General features: G+C 53.3%; 6 protein-coding genes across 6 annotated transcripts; 5 read left to right on the plus strand and 1 right to left on the minus strand.

Moving 5' to 3' along the window:
- Positions 1-1,200: 1,200 nt before the first annotated feature.
- On the plus strand, positions 1,201-3,084 carry INS49_001320 (uncharacterized protein; the record flags this gene model as incomplete). Its single annotated transcript, XM_043162151.1, has 4 exons — positions 1,201-1,436; positions 1,941-1,979; positions 2,045-2,192; positions 2,479-3,084. The coding sequence occupies 4 exons, from the start codon at positions 1,201-1,203 to the stop codon at positions 3,082-3,084; spliced, it is 1,029 nt and encodes a 342-aa protein (XP_043030657.1).
- A 771-nt stretch (positions 3,085-3,855) lies between these two features.
- Positions 3,856-4,716, plus strand: INS49_001321 (uncharacterized protein; the record flags this gene model as incomplete). Its single annotated transcript, XM_043162152.1, has 2 exons — positions 3,856-4,164; positions 4,228-4,716. The coding sequence occupies 2 exons, from the start codon at positions 3,856-3,858 to the stop codon at positions 4,714-4,716; spliced, it is 798 nt and encodes a 265-aa protein (XP_043030658.1).
- A 6,803-nt stretch (positions 4,717-11,519) lies between these two features.
- On the plus strand, positions 11,520-13,020 carry INS49_001322 (uncharacterized protein; the record flags this gene model as incomplete). The annotated part of the gene is made up of 3 exons (XM_043162153.1): positions 11,520-11,567; positions 11,735-12,161; positions 12,221-13,020. 3 exons carry the CDS (start codon positions 11,520-11,522, stop codon positions 13,018-13,020), a joined length of 1,275 nt encoding a protein of 424 aa, XP_043030659.1.
- A 1,443-nt stretch (positions 13,021-14,463) lies between these two features.
- INS49_001323 (uncharacterized protein) lies at positions 14,464-16,182 on the plus strand (the record flags this gene model as incomplete). The annotated part of the gene is made up of 2 exons (XM_043162154.1): positions 14,464-14,691; positions 14,755-16,182. The coding sequence occupies 2 exons, from the start codon at positions 14,464-14,466 to the stop codon at positions 16,180-16,182; spliced, it is 1,656 nt and encodes a 551-aa protein (XP_043030660.1).
- Positions 16,183-17,120: 938 nt separating this feature from the next.
- Positions 17,121-18,178, plus strand: INS49_001324 (uncharacterized protein; the record flags this gene model as incomplete). Its single annotated transcript, XM_043162155.1, has 3 exons — positions 17,121-17,489; positions 17,571-17,918; positions 18,005-18,178. 3 exons carry the CDS (start codon positions 17,121-17,123, stop codon positions 18,176-18,178), a joined length of 891 nt encoding a protein of 296 aa, XP_043030661.1.
- Positions 18,179-18,561: 383 nt separating this feature from the next.
- INS49_001325 (uncharacterized protein) lies at positions 18,562-20,070 on the minus strand (the record flags this gene model as incomplete). Its single annotated transcript, XM_043162156.1, has 2 exons — positions 18,562-19,296; positions 19,360-20,070. 2 exons carry the CDS (start codon positions 20,068-20,070, stop codon positions 18,562-18,564), a joined length of 1,446 nt encoding a protein of 481 aa, XP_043030662.1.
- Between the last annotated feature and the right edge of the window lie 2,317 nt (positions 20,071-22,387).

The raw sequence follows: 22,387 nt of genomic DNA on the forward strand, positions 1-22,387 counted from the left end.
TAATCACAATGGGCAAAGCCCAAACCGTAACACTTATTTTTTAAAAATTTAATAAAATATATAAATAATAAATTATTATGAAGAAATATAATTTTTATTAAAAGTATATTATATTTAATATAATAAAGAAATTAATTTTTTTTAAAATAAGTTAAAAAAGAATTATTTTATTAATTTATTTTATAAATTTAAATAATTTTATTATATTATATAAAATTTTAAATTTTTTATTATATATTTTTTAATATATATTTAATTATTTTAAATACTTATAACGTTTTAAAAAAAGTTTTATTATATTTATTTTAAATTTATTAAAAAGTAATTATTTGTTATGGGCTCGGCCCCAAAGGGGCTCCAGGCTGGCTAGCGCCTTCTCTCATAAGCTGCAAAGCAGCAACCTTTTAACCATTAAGCCAAAAGGTATGTAATAATCCAAGCTCCCTTGGATTATCTAGCCACACTATATAAGGCTTGGGCAATAGCCTAAGCCCATTACATTATTTAATATAATTAATTAATAAATAATTAATATTAATATATATATATTAATAATTTATAATAAATTATATTTTTAATAATATAATTAATTTTATTAATTTAAAAATTTTAATATAAATATAATATTAATTTAAATTAATTAACTTTTAATAAAAAAATATATTTAATATTAATTAATGCTAATTATATTATTTTAATTTTTATAATATTTACTTAAGGAGTTTAATAATATAAGGAAGCTTAATAAAGTAATTATTATTATATAATACTTATTAATAAAAAAGATATAATTTTTAAATTAAAGAAATCCTTATAAGGTTGCCTTTTTTACCTTATTAATTTACAATACTTATAATTATTAATTAATGTTAATAAATTTCTTATATTTATAATAATTATATAGGGAAGCAATTGTTTCTTAGTGTTGTTTTAGCTAAGTTTTAAAAGGCTACGTGCCCCGTAGGGAATAACTAAAGTAGCCGTTTAAGGGCGAGGGTCGTACTTGCCAACACCTAAAGTGTCGCTGGATTCGCGTCTAAGGTATAGCGAATCGCTGCGGAGCATCGTACTTCGATACCTGGGGAGTATAGAAGAGAGTCTGGAGGACAGTTCGTATAATGCCCCTGCCCGCTCCGTGCCTCATCCCGGCCGTTCTCCATCGAAGCTGATGACGATACGCCAGTCGAATCCCCGGGAAGCATGACCTCAGATGACTCGCACGATGAAATTCCCGGATTCACCGTAGAGCAGATGCAGTGGTCAGCTGAAGATGAGCTATCTTCTTCTCTGGCGGAGAACCTCCAAGCTCTGGAGTCGGCAGTGGAGAGCCTATACCGCTTGGGCATTGCCATTCGGCAGTCTTCATCGGGCAATATCACACAAAGGGTCAATGCGTTCATGGAGAAACAGAACGACGTAAATCTGGAGAACATGGTGTATCTTCACTTGAAATTCAGCCTGGTGGACAGCGTAAGAGTAAACGCCACGAGAACGAGCACCTCGGAACCCCCCCCCCCCGGGGCGGCGCTTTCGCTATGCCGGCAACTTGCTATGTCCGTCACGTTCCGCTACTTCGGCATTCTGTACACGCGCAGCCATGCGGATAAAGTAGACCCAAAGCAAGAACCCAGAATCAATCGCCAGGATTCTGGAAGAGCTCCCGTCCCCGAGGTGCCTGGCTTGCGTCGGCCGGATCCAACTTCGGCGCGGAGACCATCCGCGATTCCTTCACACGTACAGGCGATTGCACCCCGTTCTGACACGGATCCCAGCATCCCAGATACTGATAGAGTGAGGCAAGCATTTGCCCATTCCCACCAACGTCACGACAATATCGCCCCATCCGTCATATCTATCCGGCCGATGCAAGCCAGGTACCCCGACCAGCCGAAGATCGAATCAACCGTGAGAGATTTTGAGTGTCCGTACTGTCGCCACAGATTTCCCCGGGCCAAATTTGAGAATAAAGCATGGTGGGAGTAAGTCGTTCCATTCTCTCTCATCTGGTTACCCGAAGATTCGACTTACCCTGACATTTTTCTAGGCGCCATGTCGAAACCGACTTCCGGCTGTACGCGTGCATTTGGGAAGAGTGCGCCGATCCCCCTCAACTATTCGCCCGATTCGATGACTGGAGGAAACACATGGATGTCGAGCACACTCCCAAGTGGACTCAGCGCATCCACCGACCAGTAAGTTGGTGCTGTGACAGGACTCATGGCGAGCCGTTGTCGTTCACGGATGAGGCCGAGTTTGACGAGCACGTGAAATGCGAACATACCGAGCACGCCGACAGCCCAGCGCTTGAAATGTTTAAGGATTGGTGCGAAATCCGACGGAAAAGACAACCCAACGTCTGTCCTGTTTGCAATTGCATCCCTGATAAGATCGAAATCACGACATGTGGCCAGCCAAGGGTTGGCTAGCAGTCCAGCATCTACAAGATCCGGACCAAGGCAATCTGACATCCGTGAAGAGCTCATGTTGCACATAGCAGATCATGTCAAGCGGGCGGGATTCTTGTCCATCGACTACATCCAGGATTATGACCAAGGCGGAGAACAGGGCAGTGGGGACACCTCCGGCGGCGTTGACGAAAACCAAGAGCCTCTCGACGACAGGGTGTGGATGGACGGTCAGTGGGTACTAGCGGATGCCGAGCTGGCTGCCTATAGAGATCCAGAGATCCTTGAAGTCCCGTCGGCTCCGGAGTTGCTATCTTACAATGAGAATTGGCGGTTTATATACGAGCCCCTGTCTGGCACACCCGATTCCGAGAATATCACTCTGAAGTCCGTACAAAAGAGACTACAGGAAAACTTCAAGCAGTCAAGGGCCTGGGCAGAGGACTCTGGTGACGGATTTCTTCCCAGAAAGGCACTCACAAAGATCTTGACAGAGAGGACCATACAGTTGCTTCTGAAACAGAAGCATGAGACAAGTCACATCAGTTCGACCGACATAATTGGCGAGAAGAAACGCATCAAGATATTCGCTATCCTGATTCTGATAAAAAAGACCGAGCACATCTCATCCAGCAAAGTGTCTCGGACGATGACTTGCCTCTGGAACAGGTCCACTTAGAGGCTTGTCTGATGGCATAAGACCGCGACGTTAAAGAATTCTTCTTGTCTTATCAATATGAAGTCGCTGTTCCCGTTTGGGACTTCTCTGCACACCAAATTCATGAGGAAAAATACGATCGGCCTCAGCAACTTCCATTTCTGACGAAACTTCCAATTTCCAGTGATGGGCAAGGGGTAGTCTGGAAGGTCAAAATCCATTGCGATCACTATGAAACAAAGACTCAGTCGGTAAGTTGAAGTGACCCCAAGGCCTCTTAGTTCTCCCGAACTGTATTGACATCAAGTTAATGTCAGAATCGTTGGGAGCCTCTGCATCAAGGTCCCGAGTTTGCTCTAAAAGAGTTCGGTACGGAAAGCGACTTTAGGAGATGAGCTAGAGGCCTTGAAACTCTTCTGCCAACACGATACCCAGCACGAGCATTTGATCAAGGCCCTGGCAGCGTATTCACATTGCGGAAAGCACTTCTTGATTTTCCCCCTCGCCGAAGGTAACCTTGACACAGTCTGGCAGGAGGCCGGTCCCTCGCTTCGGGATCCCTTGTGGCTACTCACACAATGTCACGGACTCACGGAAGGCCTGCACAGAATCCACCAATACAGGACCCCCAAGTCATCACCCAAGCAGAAGATACTCCTGGGCCGCCATGGGGATGTTAAGCCTCGAAACATTCTCTGGTTCAGGGACCCTTCCACCGCCGGGGACCGACTTGTTCTCTCGGACTTCACACTAATGCGATTTCACGCTGAAGGAAGCAACGAAGAGACTGCCATGGCCCACGTTGGTGGTACTAGGACTTATCGTGCCCCAGAGGTGGCCGTAATTTCCAGTAAACAGGTCAGCCAGAAATACGATGTATGGAGTCTGGGCTGCGTGTTCCTGGAATTCATCAGCTGTCATCTCGTTGGACATGACGCCACGCGTGGGAGTTACTTCAAAGGGGACGATGAGCGGAATTACCAAAGTTTTGTTACAGCCCGCCTCGAGGAAGACTTTGTAGAGTCGGGAATCCTTGAAGACAAGTATCTCCTCTACAAATCAGGACTGGAAGAGCCACAGGTCAAAAATTCTGTCATACAGGTGGGTAATGGAAGGCAAGACTCGAGTGTCGACTTCGAAATACACTGACCTGTATTATTGCAGTGGTTCTTGTATCTGCATGGACAGAATAATTGCTCTGATGCTCTGCACGACTTCTGGGACGTCATACAAGAGCATATGCTCGTACACAGGCCAGGAACCAGATGGCCTATCCAGGAAGTGCTCGAGAGATTGGCCACGATCCTTACTCAGAGCCGTCAAGATGGTTCTGTCACAGAATATTGCCATGTGGGAAGACCGTGGGTAACTAGTCTTGCCAGCAATTTTCCTTCTTTATGGGATGAGGACGAATATCGCCAGCGCCTCCGCCCACACTTTTACTCCCAGGCTTCGGCACAGGCTAATCTGACCTCGAGCGCGTCTTCCGATGGATCGGAAAGACAAAGCCCCACCGATTCTGTTGGTTCGAAACACGACTTTGGGCAAATTGAGGATGTCTTCGCAGATGAAACCCATGCTTTCTCGATCTCTAGGTCCAAAGCACTCCGGGCCCTCGGCCGCTGCGACTGGTTCAATACCACGGAGCGATGATGATATGCTACAGATGTGGAAAAAGCGAACGCTTAATCCGTCAGCCGAATCAAGCCTTACATACCGTAGGTACTTCAACAACAGAATGTCCCAAGGCCCCACCTACTAGATCTCTCTCCTGATACCGCCTCGCAAAATTCTCCGTATACGGACCTCCTGCGGGTGCGCGGAAATATCAGAGTATCTGATAGACCTCCCGAGCTGGAATTTCTCTCCACTCCGGCGACATCTTATGTTCCTACTTCATCGGATGCCCACAGCACGTGCACAGAGGAGCCACCGCCCTCCTTGTCGAGCCGAACTGACGAATCGGTATTGGAAAAACAGCAACGTTCTGAGCAACCACATTGATCAGAAGACTTTCATTCTATCGCCATGATAGACATGTCAAAGCCAGAGGTGCCATTACTGTCCCCATCCGGAAGCGGCACGATCTTGAACGGCGCAGAAAGGACGGATAGCAGCCCCGCGTGCGAAGCCACTGAGACACGCTCTTCACGTCAACATGACTTAGCCTTGTTATGGAAGAAATTGAGGTCACTGAAAAGAAGAGCTTTCCGGCCCATCCTGAGAAGAGGCCGGCGGCACGTTGGGGAGTGAAGGGTGGTATATCTTATCTGCGACATGAGTGCTTCTGGAGACTTGCGCATAGATCGCCAGCCTCGCTGGCAGTATGATGGATTCAATACTTCTAGAGGGAGTTTTCGTGAGGCAACGTTCTTATTTAGTGCCGGTGGTCGTTGTGCCAATCACAGCTGTACATACGCTCCAATCCAGCTCCGACCGCTCAAGTGCAACCCCGTATCTTAGATCGGCTTCCACAACGATTTCAGTAATCGTTCCTGCTTATCTTCGACCATTCGGATAAATTACTCGATGGCCACTGCTTGTCCTCGTAGGGTTTCAAATCGGATCCAATGGGTGGCACATGCCTTGCGGAACGAACAGATGGGTGCCGGATCGTGGTCGAAACGTTTCCACTAGACGTTTTTCGTCCGACAGAAAGCGTGATCTTCCTGGACGGGCCAAACACAAAGCAAGGAGTCTTAGTAGGGCTGGGGAGCCACAACTCGTCTCCCATCTTATTCCTCGGAGTAGATTTTGGCGCCCACTTGAACCGCCCATCACGATTTGGTCATGTTTTTCCTGATCACATGTTCGCAGACTGCAAGTTGGGGACCATCGGACCTCAGTTCCTCAACGTCTTGCTCAGGAATTGGACAGAGCCTTGGAGAGGGGGAGATTTCCACTGGGCGAATGGAATAGCTAGCTTCTTATTCTTCAAATTTTTAACTATTTCCACCGCCGCCAATGAAGCCGGTATGCCTGGTAGATTCATCACACATAACTAGCCCGAGAAGCCTGCCCCCTCCACCTTCATCGGTCTGGACACTTAAGGCGTGGATGAAAAGGGTGCTGTTCTGGCTGGTTGCACCGGAACGCTGTCCTGCAGAAATTAGATCGAATGGCTGGCAACAGCATCTCATCGGTATACCAGACTATGATTCGTGCACAATTACTAAGGACCCTTCCCGCGGCGGCTGAATTTGAAGCAAGACTAATGTCACTTAGCATTGAGATTGTGGAACTGTTTTCACTTGTCAATAATGCAAACGCACAGTGCGGCGGGATAAAACATCATTCTTAGGAATCAGGGGCACAGAGAGCCTATTCTTCATACATTGCATGTGGGGTCAGACCAAAGAAGGGTCTCAACCACACAGGAGCACTCGGTCTTGAGATTTGCGAGTCTCGTGCAATTTTGCGCGGTGGTCGATGCGGGCCTCTGCCTCTGTGAGGACGAGCAGATCCTTGGTTGTTCAACCTCTACACCCGTCGAGAGAGACCGCGACGTCGGCAAGCAGCAACACGGGATTTACTAAGAGTTGGCGCACAGTATGCTTACTTGTACCCTGGCTTTGCTTGTCAATCCCGGCTTGGGAGCACAGCCAGCCCGTATTGTTATGGCCCGGGCGCGCTGGACCACCCGCGTCCAGCATCCGCAGGGAGACATAGTTCCCCTAGCGCGAGCCTCGTCGCTTGGGAGGGATAGACTACCTCCACTATGCTCACTGACCACGATCGCCCGTCCTGCGCGATGTGCCACTACAGAGCACATGAGGTCGCACAGACCTGGCCACCCCTGTCCTTTTGATCCCTCGTGGCACGTGCAGAAGAGAATCCCTGACGAGGATTCCGGGGCGGCATGCCGACAGAGGTCACACCGGGGCAGCAGTGACTGGCCGCATGTCGGCGATGCGTAACCACCCGCGGTAACGGGCACTACAAGCTGTGGACAGGCAGGCTGTGTCGTGACACCTGAGACATATCCGAAGGGTGAGATGCAGCACAGCCGTGGCCTGAGACGCGATCCCAGGGCACCGGCCAAGCGACCGGGCTGATTTCTGATGGCCGGGGCCGTTCTGGTCCAGTCGCAACCCTGCGGTGTGCCGGTACTCGATGCGTACCTGGCTCGCCAGGGTAGTATCAGATGTCCAATGGCGGAGGATGAGCGGCGACCCCCTAGCTTACGGTTATTGAACCTACCAACGCCCGCTGCCAAAAAGTCTGGCAGCGGATTTCGTCAGTCTTCCTCTCAACCCGACGACACGTGAGCTGTCACAGTTCAAGGGACGGTGCTGTGTATGCGCCTCTATCAGCCTCTCCAAGCCTCGTCCTGTAGGCTTAGGAGCGCAAGCCGTCAGCCCTCACACAGCGCATGTGCGTTGCAGGACGCCGCGGAGACGCCTCGGGCAGCCCTCATGACTGTGCGCCAAGCCACATGATAGCTCCCTGGCCTCGGTATTGGGGGTCCAAGAGGCTGTCGGTGAGCTTGGCTGCGGTCTGGGCTGTCGTTGCAGCTGAAGTGGCGCCGGCCATCGTGATGGGGGTTAGCGCGAGCAGCTACCCCGCAAATCGCTTAAGCAAGCGGAGCCAAGGTGGTGGAGGACAGGGAAAAAAGTCAGGGGGCGAAGAAATAGGGGTCTTTCCGTGAGGGAGCAGCCCGATGCGCTCAGATTATGGCCCATACGTTGCAGCGCCAGCAGGGGAGAAGGGATGCTTGTGCTCTGTACCGTAGCAGGTAGGGTGGGTTACCGGGCATTTGAGAACTTTGTCGATCATCGGTTGATTGCGAGGATTGGTGGAGGAAAATGGCCTGTTCTTTGGAGCGGGATAGACAAGTGCAAGAGCGCTGCAAAGACAAGTGAGGGCTGATGTTTGTTGTTTCGGCGGAGCCGTTCATGGACGCACAGTTGGTTGCTTGGTTGCGCCATCTGGCGGCATCGGGGCGCGCAGTCACACGCAGACACAAGCAGGACAGGATACAAGTGCGGCAGACACGGAATACAAAGACCTACAGTGGGTAGCATACGTAGATGATTGCCGTGGAAGGGGGAGTCTGCAGACATGTGGATCCGCGGCTGTCGTTGACTGTGAAATAAATGCCCCCGAGAGTCGCAATCTCCCCTGAATCAAGAGAAGTTGAGACCCTCCTTATGTGAAGCGCACTAAAGAAGCGTGATGTGGTTGTTAGGTAGACTTGGTCGCGGGCTAATGGCTGGATAATCAGCCACCGCCAGCAGCGGGACCGAGACGATCAGCCAACGACATCACGGCCTCATCTGTGGTTTTTTTTTTTCTCTCCTCCCCCTTTGCTCCCGGGTAGGTTGAATCACCCCGACAGCTCCGGATAGGTGGTTGATTTGGAGCTCGGCGGTGTTTGCTCACAACCCCTGTTCCCAGATGAACATGCCAGAGCTCAGCTTGCCTACCGTATTCAAATGCAACAGCCAGGGACGGGAGCTCTCTCTGCAAGTGGCTGAGTGGCAACGTAATTGTGTCTATGGGCGTACGGTATGTGTGCCATAGCAGAGGTTGACGGGCCCAGGCGGGAAGGGGAAAGCGCGTCGCCAAGTCAGGCAGGAACGGGCGGGCAGCACGAATAAGAGACAGATCCACGCTCTAGCACCTGGCTCCGTTCCTGATGCTAGGGCCTAGCCTTTGTCGTCTCCAACGGCGACCGTTGGCAACGCTCGTCCCTGTCTTGGCCCTGAAGCTTCCATCGCATGCGAGCAAGGGAAAAGTAAAAGGAAACGGAAAATGAAAGGGGACAACTATACTTTGACTCTGACAGTGATCTGGAAGTATGGCAACGTCCTAGTCCCAGCACGCCAGCGACGGTCGAGCACGGGCAGGACGGGAGGGAGAGCTTGGTCCGCACCCTGGAACTGGGACTGGATGGGGGATGGAGACGACGGAGATGGAGATGGAGGGGGGCTGGACCCATCGGCGGAGCTGAGGGCGGACCCACCTTGTTCGGCAGGGACTTGATCATCTTACAGCACTGTCTCTTGCTTGTCTACTGTTATTGCAGTAGGGTAGCACACCGCAGTCCGGGCTGCTACCAGACTGATTCATCATGCCCATGGTAACGTGTGTACGGTGCGGTGCGTTGCGGTGCGGTACATGGGACGGCATCTAGGTATGGCACGGAATGGGGCAGGACGGCTGCATATGGTACATACGCAGCTACGCTGAGCTGCCGGGTCGGGACTAATAAAGGGAAGGAGCTGGGTGCTGAAATTGGCACCCAAAATTGGAAAGAGACAGATGACTGAAGGTTCCACGGTCCCAAGGTCCAGAGGCCCAGAGTCCGGTGTGTTAATGGTCCAGGTCCAGTGGTCCACGGCCCAACTGACACTGTCTTGTCAGCTCAAAAGAAACAAGCAAGCCCGAGGCAACGAATCGTGTAGATCTATCCCATCCCGTCGCCACATAGCCGCTCGACTTTCTCTTCCTGTTCACTCCCGAAGTCGTCACTCCCCGTCCCCCGTCCCGTCCCCGTCCCAGGCCCAGGGCCACAGTTCCAACCCCCGTTCGTGCCCTCTCGTGTCCAGCGGCCGTCTTTAGAAAGCCTCCTGCCCTCGCCTCCAGCATCCTCTTTCCTACCACTGCATCGCATCGCATCGCATCGCATCGCGCCGCATCGCATCACCTAACATCCCCTCGCCTCACCTGGCCTGGCCTCAATACTACACCTCATCCGGCATCCTTTCGCCCGACCTACAGATTACATGACCTGCATCATACTCTGTACCCTTCGTCACTTGTCAGCCACTCTCACACGCTCACCACACTCGTTTCTTGTCCAACGGGAGACAACCGTTCGACCATAACTGCACTATCGTTCCAAAACTTATTCAGCCGAGGGCGAAACCACGGTCCAGCCGTCTCACCCCGGCGAACCAGCAATTATTTGCGGTGGAGCGAGCAATCAAAAAGGCCAGCGCGGACCGCCAGAAACCCCAGACGTCATTTGCACCGCGCTGCACTACAGTCGCCTGGCAGGGCACGCCCCGACTTAGAAGCGCATTCCCATCCGGACGTGTGGCTGCGGAACGGACTACCTACTTAACGCCCAAGACAGCGAGCACCTGTCCGCTGCACCAACCTAGACGTGTTCTCTCCATTTACGAACTGTCGTCAGCCGTTCTCAACCCTACTCGCGCCAGAGAGTTCGAGCGACGTTACGGAACCCCTTGCCATCATTTACACGGTCGCGAGAACGCCAACAAACGCTGTCCCATTGGTCACGTTACACTGCATCATTGGACGAAGAAGCCCACGAAGCAAGGCATAAGGGAGAAGGAAGAACCCCCTAGCTGTCACGAGCACAAGTTCCTGCGGGCACGGACGACCACATCCGAACACGGCCCCTCGATCGCAACCCGCTTGCCACCATTTCGTCCTGCCGTTGGATCCGGACTCGAGCGTTGAACACTGACCCCGACCCGATCCTGATACCGCATTCGATTCGAGCAACCGTCCCAGGTCTTCGCATCTTGGACTGATATAGGCTGTGGGTTTTGGTATGCCGCTAGCGCGAAGGCAGTGACGGAACAAGAAGAGCCAAGGGATTTGCGAGTCCAAGACACTGTTCGATACCAACGCGAGTGACAGACGGGGAAACTGACTCTGGCGCATGTGTGGAATCATCTGTGCGGAGCGAGTTACTTTTAAGACCAGGCCAGACACACCTTGACTGGGCATCTGAACATTTTTGTGCACACACGGGCACACGACCCCTGACTGGGCCCTTCCAAGGTTGGCTGGAGAAACGACGCGCATCAATCCACTCCCCCTATTCGAGCCGCCCAAAAAATGGCTGCTACCCAACCGGATTCCCGAGGTGAGCACCTAAACCCTGCCTTGGGACAGCGATCTGCCCTCAACATACCCCTCCAAGGCGCAAAAGGAGCAGCAAATCTGGCGCCTTCCCCGGTTTCCTTTTCATTTTTAACTACAAGCCCCTTTTTGGCTCATGGGCTGGGTGGGCTCCTTGGCCGTAAGCTTCCGCGCGCAATCTGGGCGTTGCTGCAGAGAGGAGCTCCATCTCCAGTCCCCTTAAACCAACTGGCTGAACCCCCGCTGTATCATGCAAGGAGATTGCTGTTTCATCGTCCCTATCAAAATCGTCATTTGCATGCAACCTGCCGCCTGCCCGATCAATTGACAGCCACATCTGCTAACAATTGTCTGCTGTTGGGTTCTTAGATCAACCATCTCCCGGCCTGACCCTCAGCTTATCTTCGAACAACCCATTTCGCAACCGTGCCGGGTCGCCCTTGCCCAAGAGTCCATCCTCCCCTTTCGATGACCCTGCCCCTCAACAACCACCGTCGTCGTCGTCGCGACCTCTTTCCAACAATCCATTTCTTGACCCGACAAAGAATCAGCATCAGAATCAGAGTCAACCCCAGAATCAATTACTGATCCCAGATCTCGACTCACCAACCGAGAAAATGGCTGACACCAAGCGCTCTGCGTCCCCTACTATCGAGGACATGTTCGTACGTGATTCCCCAAAAACCCCTCTTTCTCAACCTTGGTGAAACACACAATAGCGTCAATGCCGCCGCCGCCGCCATAGTCCATGGTGCATCCTCCTCGATCGACATTGCGTCATTGTCAACATTGTCTCGTCTTTCTGATGGCTAATCATTATCTTCGCTTGCAGGCTGGCATCACGATCGACACCAAGGACAAGAAGCCAGATCCACCTCAGCGACCTCCACCTATGAACCGTCCTGGCGCTCCGAGGGGGGAAAACATGCCTCCCCCTGGCCGGCGCGGACCTCCTCCTCCCAACCATAGGCCCACGCGATCTCAAGAGGAGGCGCTGCGAGCTCGTCGGCAACGCCCTAACGGTGACGGACCCAACTCCCCTCCCCGACGCACAGGACCTGGATCTGGGCGAGGAAGGCGGAACTCGGAGTCTTCACTCACTGATCGGCCTGCCCTGACTGAAGAGGAGAAGAAAGCGCGCGATAGAAGGCGCAGAGAGGACCGCAAGCGACGTGAGGGTCGCGACAAGCCGCCAAGGACCCATAGAGACATGGATCTCATTGACAAGCTTGATGCAACCAGCATCTACGGCACTGGCCGTAAGTTCCCAACAATTCCAACCTCAATCCTCTGAAGTCCATGTTAACACCGCTGCTAGTTTTCCATCACTCTGGTCCCTACGACGCTGTCATTGCGTCTCGCAACAAAGCCGCTAGCGGTCGCGCGCCTATGGCTGCTTTCGCCAAGGACTCAGCGAACATGTCAATCGGTGGCTCTGGCCCGCTCCTGGCTCGCGCCGACCACTCCACATTCATGGGAAACGGTACCGAGGAAGCCTTTACCGACTATGCCACCAGCATTTCAGGCGCCCCGCCCACGAAGAAGGACATGGCTCTGTTCGACCCTCACCGTCGCGCATCCGTCATTCACGGTGACGAGACCGTGGGCTTAGGAACTTCGACGTTCCTTGAGGGCACCCCGGCCGCCAGAGCCGCTGTGCAAAAGGCCGAGCAGGAGTCTGCTTTGCAGAATCAGGATGGCGGGTTGCAGCGGAAGAAGTCACTTGCGCAGCGCATTCGAGGCATCAACCGACCCCCAAGGGGCGAGTTCGGACCGTCTGGTCGCTTGACCAACCCGGATGCCGTCTATCGCGACCACTCTACATCCGCCAGCATGTCTAGCGCTCGCAACGAGACGAACCCCTTCTTCGCCGAGTATGAGCCGGGCAAGGACGGCGAGGAGCAGATAACGGTGCGCAAGATGAGCCAAGCTGGCCCAGGCTCTCCGGCCTCTCCTCCCCTGCCAGGCAGCCTCGAGAGACGCTCCACAACCGATGCCCTCGGTGGACCTGAGCAGCAGCCCAAGAAGAGCGGCGGCGGCCTGCTTACCCGAATGAAGAGTTTGAAGGGAGGCCCTCGATCTCGTCCCTCCGACAGGGACACCGGAAACGCAGCTTAGGCGAGCAACCTTTCAGGGGCAGGCACGAGCCTCCGTCACTCTTCCAGCCCTCTGAGCCTTTTCAGGACGCCCAGCATTCTTGCGTACCGACGTCTGCCCGGACAGTCACGCTCTGATGAGACTGCAGAATTCTAGACGAGACCAGAACCTCGCGATACGGCAGAGAAACACCCTTCAGCGGCTCTCTATTCGTCGCACGTTGAGGTATACTGCGATTCGAAAATGAGTGAATGGTGGATGATTTTTACCATTCTTGTAAATTTATTTCACGGCCACCGATTGGAATAGGCGTTCAAGGAACTCGTTGAAACCGCTAACCCTGTGTGTACGTGGACACCCACCACGACAAGACACCGAGGCAGAAGCACTCAACGACTATGGAGACCAGTCTCATTGGGACGATTTCGGCTTTTCCCGCCCTGCGTTACGAAGAGACAAACGATTCCTCGAGATGCGATAATTACAAAAAAATATTCAGGAGCAGGTTAGCAGGCAGACACGACACGTGGCAAAGCCACCAATGGGAGCGTGTGTTACAATGGAAGATTTTATTTAGTAGGCAGGATCGAGGATAAGAATCGATCCTAAGTCAGGCGTGTGGAATATTTGCTCTTACGAATCGCTACGTCCGATAGACAGCAGCAAGTCAGTCGGGCAATTTCCTAAGCAGATTGAATACAACTCATTCCCTAAACCTCTAGTAGTGTCGCACAGATAACCAGAGCGGGCGTCAGGTTGCGGCAAGGGGCGAAGGACGGTCATACGCAAATTCGATCCCCACTTCTCAGATTCATGTTGAATCAAGATCGTCCGTGTCAAAGTCCGCGACTGCAGCCCCAAAGATCCCAGGCTGCTGATACAATGCACATGCCGCATTTTATTTATCAAGTAGTCTATCACGTAGTGTCTCACATTGTTCAGAGCGGCCTCTGCGTGTTTGAGAGAGAGGCTCGTACATGCCCCATCTCCACGAGGAACGCACTATCAGCTAAGCACAGTGCCGACACCCAATCGTGCTAACGATGCAAGCGATGATGGCCCGTTTCTTACCGGATCAGCAACTTTTTATGATCTCTGACTTAAACCCAGCACTTCCAAAGATGCGGCCATTCATGACCGATTGATACGCAACGAAGTGTACATTTGCGTTCCGACCTGGGAATTCGTGACAGCAGACCAACACGTCTGCGGTGTGTCTGGGAAGCATTCACCGACTGTCGTGGCCTGTAGGACATCATTCATCACGTTTGATCCACACGAAGATGCGCGACCTCGACCGAGCCACGCACTGCGGTCTTACTGTCACCGGCCACCATCACCTTTCTATCCCGCCGCCGTAAGACAACGCCGCTTTGCGGATGCGCGCGTGAACCACGCAGGTAGCGCACAGAAACGCCAGGGACAGCGCCAGCCGGGAACCAGGCAGGCGAGGCTGAGACAGCGATGGAGCAGGCGCCGCCGCAGCCGTCCCAGGCCAGCTCCCACTTCCAACTCGAGCCCGTCTCGGGCGCGACCCTGTTCGAGCAGGAGACGAGGCGCAGGGACGCGCTCGCGAGGCGGGGCAGGTGTCTGACCGGGTGCCGCGAGCTGGACGACCAGGTCCTCCTGGGCGGGTTCGAGAGGGGTTGCGTGGTTGGCGTCAGCGCCGAGGATGAGGACGTAGGCTTGCTGGTGAGCACAGAATCCCTTGCATGGTATCCAGTGGAACGTGCCTCACTAACCAGACGCGTCAAGATCGGGCTCCAGACCGTGGCGAGGTTGTTCGTCGCCAGTCTCGGGGCTGGAGATGGCCCGGCACCACGGGCTACGGTCATCACGACGCTCTCTGCCGGCGCACTGTTGCCGATATTGCGGGACAGTTTCAAAGCACAGCTGGTGGCGCAGGGCCAAGACCCTGGGAAAGGGGGTGAGCTGCTGAAGCGGTTCTTGGAGAGGGTCTCTATATCGCGCGTCTTTGACGTCTCTGGGCTGTGGGAGGCTCTCGGAGAGCTGGATAATCTGGCCTCGCAGAATGAGGCGCGTCAGGAGCCGCCTAGCAGTCAACAGAATGTCGAGGAAGAGAGACTGCCTGGCCCTCGGACTGCATCTACAGGTGGAAGGATCGAAGAGGGAGAAGCAAATACAGCAGAATTGTCCTCGAGTCCACTGTCAGACCCTCCCAGCAGTCTACCAGATGAGATGGAGTTTGAGGAGGCGGAGCCCAGGAAACCACCACCCGCTGAGAGAACGGAGATTGCAGATAGCGAGGACGAGGATGACTTTTTGTCTCCTCTGAGCCCTCCAAAAGCATCGTCGGAGCCAGACACAGCAGCACAGGCAGTCCCTGATGAGGACAACTCCAATGAGAAGGAGGCGGGCGTCGACCAGTCCGGCGTCGACCAGATCAGGAAGCAGGCAGATTCACGACATCCAGACTTAGTACTGATAACACACATGTCCGCACTTGTGTCCTCCCTCTTTCGTCAGCGCGAGAAGGACACGGCGCACCAGATGCTACAGCTCCTGTCCTCTCACCTACGCTACCTATCGCGCTCACCCGGCCACGGCGGCCCCCTCATCATGATCCTCAACTCAACCACGAACTCGCAAGAAGCCCCCTCCGCTACAAGCACAAAACCAACGCAAGGACAGGGCAGGCCATCGCCGCCTCCTCCGCCGCCACCAGAGGCTCCCAACACGAGAGGCCCCAACAGGTCCCTAGACCCCACGCTACGCTCGATCTTCAACCCCCCGCCGCTCCCTGCCAGCGGTCTGGGCTACACGCACGACACGCCGCTCTCGCGGCGCAACAAACCTTCGTTCGGGCTCATTTTCACGCAGATGCTGGACATGCACCTGCTGTGCACACGCGTGCCCCGGACGCGGGCGGACGCCGAGGTGCTGTTCGCGCCGCCGAGCCAGGCGGCGGGCACTGGCACTGGCTCCGGTGCGGTCGGCTACGGCTGGGTCGTGGAGGTGCTGCTTGACGAGGTTGGCGTGTGGGAGGGCGAGGGGGCGCGCCCGCCATGGGGCTCGAGGAGGGCGTCGAGGGAGCAGCGATGGGGTGCTGTGGATGTGAGGAGGGACGGGGACGGGGTGATGGTTGTGGATGCGCTTGGGGGCGGGCGGAAAAATGTGTCCGAGATTGTGCTTGCTGCTGGATTTGGGGGCAGGAGAGTCTGAGGTCTGCGATCATTGAGCACGTTCCATGAAGCCTGCTTGCTATTCGCATTGCATGTCTCGCGGAGCGACGGGACCATCGGTGGGGGTTACTTGGCATTGGCACGATGGGCAACTCGCCGCTCGGTGCCACAGTGTATCTAACGGGTCCTATCGATGTGATTGTGTTCCCTGTTCTCGAGAAGCTAAGCGAATGCCATTGCTTTCTGGGCCGTACCGTGCACCGGTGTGATGGATGTGTTCCACAGCAATGCCACCCCGAACGTCCCGTTTCGGAACGTCATCGAAGATAGACACATGCGAGTAACATATCATATTCTTCTGAGCTTGGAGCCGCCAACAATCAAGAACTCTGCAGGCTGGTTTAATTTCCCGAACAGTGTCACGAAGCCTTAGCGGCCGATCAAGCGGGAGTCTGACGATGGTGGACACAGCACGGAGGGCACTCAGGGGGTTCGAGTCATGACAGGCCCACAAGATACCAGCCCGTGGTATCGGACGAACCACGCCTCCGCGGGGACGTCGATCATTGATTGGAATTGACTTTCGGACCGAGGCAATGGCAGGCGGGCGGGCTCGTGCTCTCATGAAGTTGCCGTCGCAGTCCGGGGGCGACGAGGCCGGTACCGCTGGGTCGATAGAGGGGGGCGAATAATCCAGGATTGGCGCTGTCATAGGAATCCTCATTGGAGTCGTCGCTCACGACCGTAGCCAATGCCTCCAAAAGACAGGGGCGGCTTTCCGGAGCTAGCCTCTGGTCAGGGGCTTGAATCCCACGCAACGTTTGCGCGTGAGGCTCCACAAGCGGGAACCCGAGTCCTCGACGGTACTCGCGTGTTGCAGAACTTGGAGCATCACCAGCAGACAGTCCTCGCTTCTCGGCCCCTTCCCTGCAGAGAGAAATCACGACAGAGAGAAAGACAGAGAGAGAGAGAGAGAACATGGCGGTCACGCAAACCATCCAAGTGCCCCACCTGGGCGGCATCAAAGCCGGATACGCCATCTCGGGGAGCGGGCAGATCGACCCGTCCAAGCCGACGTGCGTGCTCATCAATGCCATGTGTATGACGGTGGCATTGTACCGGGACCAGTTCGAGGACGAGAGGCTCACGGCCGCCGTCAACCTGCTCGCCATCGAGCCGCTGGGCCACGGCGCCACGAGCTGCCCGACCGAGCACTTCACCTACTGGGACACGGCCATCATGGCGCTCCAGGTGCTGGACAAGCTGGGCGTCGAGCGGGCGTACGCGTTGGGGACGTCCCAGGGCGGTTGGATGGTGGCGCGGATGGCCATCCTTGCGCCGGAGAGGGTACGAATGACCCTTCCTCTTGGGGGGCATCTAAACCGAACACAAACACGACCTTGGGCCTGATGCTAAGTGACGTTACAGATACAAGGCCTCCTCGTGCTCGGCACGTCGATGGACTACGAGTCCGAGGACTCCAGGTCCAAGGGGTGCTGGGACCCGGCGACCATGCTGTCACCTTTCCTGGAGAAGTGGTCGAGCCCCGTTGCGGATTTCGTGGTCGATGATGTGTGGTGTGGAATGGTCGGCAGCGTCGGGTTCGGGGATCACGGCACGCCCGAGAAGGCGGCCTTCTGGACCAAGACGCTGCAGGACGTCTACCGCGGCGACGAGGGCCGCAAGAAGGCCAAGATGGCCCTCCTGAACCTCCTGACGAGGGATGGCCTCCTCCTCAGGCTGAAGGATATCAAGTGCCCGGTCCATTGGCTGCAGGTTCGTATCTCTGAATCCTCCTTTGTAATGTTTCAAGTCGTACTACCCGAGGATGATTTAGACTGACGTTCTTTCATGGTCCCCAGGGAACCAAGGACATACCTTATTCGACGACGGTGCCTGCTGAGCACATCAAGTTGTTCACGTCTGCGCCAAAGGCAGAGCTGACTTTCATCCCTGATGGTGGTCACTACCTCAACGCGACGAACCCCTTGGAAGTTGCAGATGCTATGCTCAAGATGATTATTGCGGAGAAGTAGTTCCTATGAACTGTAGTCCCATGCGTCGGAATGAAGCAGAGCAACCTGTGCCCCGAAGACAGTTGCCGGCCCTACTCATGCGTGTTCCGCCGTGCATTGGCTCCGGACATCACCTTTACATGGCTCGATTCAGTTGGCGACCTGGAAGCCATCCTGGGCCACAGACCAAGCTTAGAATGTGAACTATTGGTCTGTTGTGTATGGCGACATTCATCACCCGAGGGCTGCCCGGGCTGCAGCGGGCAGGCTTAGAACCCACGTGTCGTCAAGAGGACCCGTTGATCGCAGGTTCTGCATTGGAGCAAGAACTCTACCGAGAGCAGTGAGACGAGTTGGGCGAGAATCGACTACCTGAAGTCTACAGACTGACCAAATATATCGAGTTACTTCACATGAGACGGGCTCGAAGAAATGTCCGTGGAATAGCCCCTGTCTCTTGACTGGCGACTCGACGGATCCACACTCGAGTCATCCACCACGACCGTCGTAACAATGTCCATCTGTATCCCGCCATCAGACTGAGGTTGTTGCGACGGGAGCGACGGCTGGCTGCTGTTGCGATCGCCCAGTCTCCACCAGCCCTTGTCCTTCTTGGAGTGCCACGACTGCCTCTTCCACTTGTCCTGCCCTCCCTGCACATACACGATGTTGCCGAGATTACGCCCTTCCGGTGTCCGCATGAAGGTGAATTGATCGAGACCCGTGTTACGGATGTCTGCCTTATCGCTGAAAACAATGATATAAGACCACAAGATGGAGTCGAGAAGACCGGTCGCGGCGAGCAGGGCTCCTGATATACCCATAAACACTGGGAGCCTTTCGAGAGTTGGGATTAGAGACCCGAGGATGAGTGGCGTCCCAGTGAAGGTGTAGATGCAAGGGTACACAAGGAACGCGGGATGGTGACCCGAAGGGCGCAACGGTGTGCTGTCGTCGGCTCTGGCCCGTGAGCTTGAAGTGACCGAATCGGGACGGCGAGGCATGAATCGTGACGACCGATTTTCGCGCCAGAGGCGGTAGAATATTATGGAATAGAGAAAGCACGTCCCAGACATACAAGTGAATCCCGAAACATAGATTGACAGTCTCCAGAGTCGATGCTCCTCGCCGATCCAGCACTACACCAGTCAATGTCAGCGGGAACCAGGTGGGAACATCGAGCATGCTTTAGGGGCACTCACCCAGAGGACTTGCCTCTTGTAGTAATCATCCACATTAATGAAAAGTAGCCCCAGGCTCGCAAGGAACACGGAAAGGACCCAGACGGCGGCGCATGCCGCGACCACCACCCGAGTAGTCGGTTTGTGGCCACGGATAATGCCGAGATAGCTGAAGATTGATATCGTGAAGAGAAACCCACTGGTTGCTAGACAGCCGAAGCTAACGATCCAGCCCTGGGCGTGGCAGGTTGTAGATCCGACTTCTACCATATCCCTGTGGAGCCAGACGGCATTATTTACATATGTTGCGGAGAGCGCTATGTCGGAGAAGAGAAGGTTATAGATTAGCAGCAAGAGAGGATTGGGCGGCTTTTGGCGTCGTGATATCACACTCTGTGCTGTATCTCTCCTCGCCAGATGGTCATGGGGTGCTGGTGTTTGTGTCGACGTTGTTGCTGCAGCATCGCCACCGGTTTGCTTCTGTCTCGTCTGGAAGTACTGGGCTTCAGACAACCCGAGACTCAAGTCAACCTGTGCCCCACTGGTCGAGTCGGTGGCTCGATGGGGCCGGGCATCATTGATCTTCCAGATGATGAGCCGGTAGGTGATGTGGAAAAAGAGCAGGCTGGTCGTCACGAGGGAGATCATCCCGAGGACTAGCATCGCGGTCTGACATCGTCGATACAGTGCTGGTAACGGCGTGATCGAGTCGGTGGAATTCGGATCGTCCATCGTCGTTCGCGTCCGGAACGTCAAGCAGGGTAAGGCGGACGGTCATGTGGTGACATCCTTGGAGTCGAATCACTCGAGTTACGGAATATAGTTAGGAGAACAGAAGGGATTCGGGCGGCCGACGTCTGCACTGGAAGGAAGCGCGATGCCATTTACCGGCTTGCTGGCTGTCGCCTCGGCTCTCCATAACTGACGGTATTGACGGCACACACAAGTACTGTAGTATTGTAATAAAAGGGGCCTGGCAGGTATCATCCACTTGGATCCATGTCATGAACAAGGTGCGTTGCGTGTTCTCTGGGGGCCGTCACCATGGCGGCGCCCAAGAGCTCAAGACCCGACGTTTAATCGCGTGTCAGACCCGACCTCAACGGAGGATTTGCAGTTTTCGGAAAGGCTTGATTATGCCTCAAGCGACGTGAAGGGCCAGGAGGAGCGGCAGCAGCAGCGCATGTCTTCTGGGGCTTCAAGTTTCCCTTGACAGAACAATAGTCCTGAGCCCCCCGGACAGGTCCCCTGAACAGTGTGGGAAACCTCCTGGGTTCAGGGGGGAGACTCCCGTCCCCACAAACCAAAGGGGACAGCCATCAACGCTCGCTTACACAGTGATGACCACGCGGAGCGCACCTGACTCGCTTGAATAAGAGTGGGAGATGTCGTCAAGCAATTCTTGATGGAGCTGCAAGACTCGGTGCATCCTGCGCGCACGGCTGGCAGGGAGGACAACGGCCCGGCCTCTCCATCAAGCCGAGATGAAATGAGTGTGGATTGTGCATCTCATTGAAATCTCTGGGGCCGCGTCCCCTCAGTGGTTGGAACAGAGGAGAAGAACAGAGGAGTGTCGAGGGTCAATCCCGTTGACAGACGCATCAACAGTAATCGAGATCATCGGAGGCGTTATTCGCCGACTGCTGCTCGAAGCAAAGGTCAGCGGCAATGATCAAGATTGTGTTGATACGCACGGGTTACTGGACCCATGTCCCCAGTTGCCGGGAATGGGTCGTTCTTTTGTCCCAGCCCGACCAAGTGCCCCGGGCGATGCACAGGAGGCTCGGCGACCGGACGATCAAGGCTGTCCAGAATATGACCAAACCTGCCAGCCTGCCTGTCGTGTGCCACAAGACAGCACGTAGTATCCGGTAATGCAGTGATCACCAACTGCGCGAGTCCAAAGCTGCTTACTTTATTGGCATCCTCGTGTCTAGGCTGGGGACTGGAGTCTCTGCTCCACTGCGTCAGTGGAGCAAGATGAAGCCTCTTTTTGGCAGTTTCGAAGGACCTGCAGGCGCTCACCGCATCGCTCTGAGGTCAAATCAAGCGGGAAGAAGCCAGGTTCAGGGTTAGTCCAAGACACCCCCCTGGTCTCATGGTGTTTAGCAACACACCCTTGCCATTTCATGAGAACGGATATTCCCACCCGCAAAAATGGAGGGTACACCCGTACACAGTAATACACCCAACACCCATACACCCAATACCTGCATACTTTAATACTTTATATATATACACTGTGGCTGTTCGGAGGCAGTGGTTGCGGAATGGGCTTGGCACCACTGCTGTTGCTTCACCAACTCTGATCTCAAGCCGGCTAGCGATATCAGCCGCGCAGGAGTGTTATTTGTTGGAAGGTGCGAGGGTTGTATGCCCATATGCTAGCGCTAGCCTATAAATAGGCTCCTTCTAAGCGTTTAATAATGGGGAGATTTCTCTTCTCAACACCTAATAATTAATTATTGTTTGCTTAATTGCTTTATTAAGTTATAAGCTTAGCATTGCTTAAGATATCTTAAAACGTTAAGAAATATTAATACCCTTATTTTTATAATTATTTTCATACCCAAATTATTAAGATTTTAACGTTATTAGCCTCTACCCATATATTATCATTATACCCTATGATAGCTGCCACGGCCAATAGTAACTCATGATAATCCGGCATTCCTGCCCTATTTAATATTTTAACTACTCGCTCTTTTTCATTTATTTATTTGCATTAATTAATGTTAATCATTATAAATAAATAAAAACATATAAATATTATTTAAAATATGCTTAGAAACGTATAAATACTATTTAAAAGATATTAAATATACTTAACTTTAAGCTTAACTTATTATCTTTCCTAAAGTTAAACCTAAAAGGGGAAAACTTTTTAAACTAAAGGACAGCATGGAATTACGGCTTTTAATTTGCTAGCCTTAGCGAATATATTATAGGTATTAAGGAATAATTAAATAAGGATGCGGCTTTTGCAAAATAGGAAAAGCTTAATAATTAAGCCTTTATTATGCTCTTAAGCTTAATATATTTAAGCCTT

Source organism: Diaporthe citri (assembly GCF_014595645.1).
Source record: "Diaporthe citri strain NFHF-8-4 chromosome Unknown scaffold_1, whole genome shotgun sequence".
In the NCBI taxonomy this organism is placed as follows: Eukaryota; Fungi; Ascomycota; class Sordariomycetes; order Diaporthales; family Diaporthaceae; genus Diaporthe; species Diaporthe citri.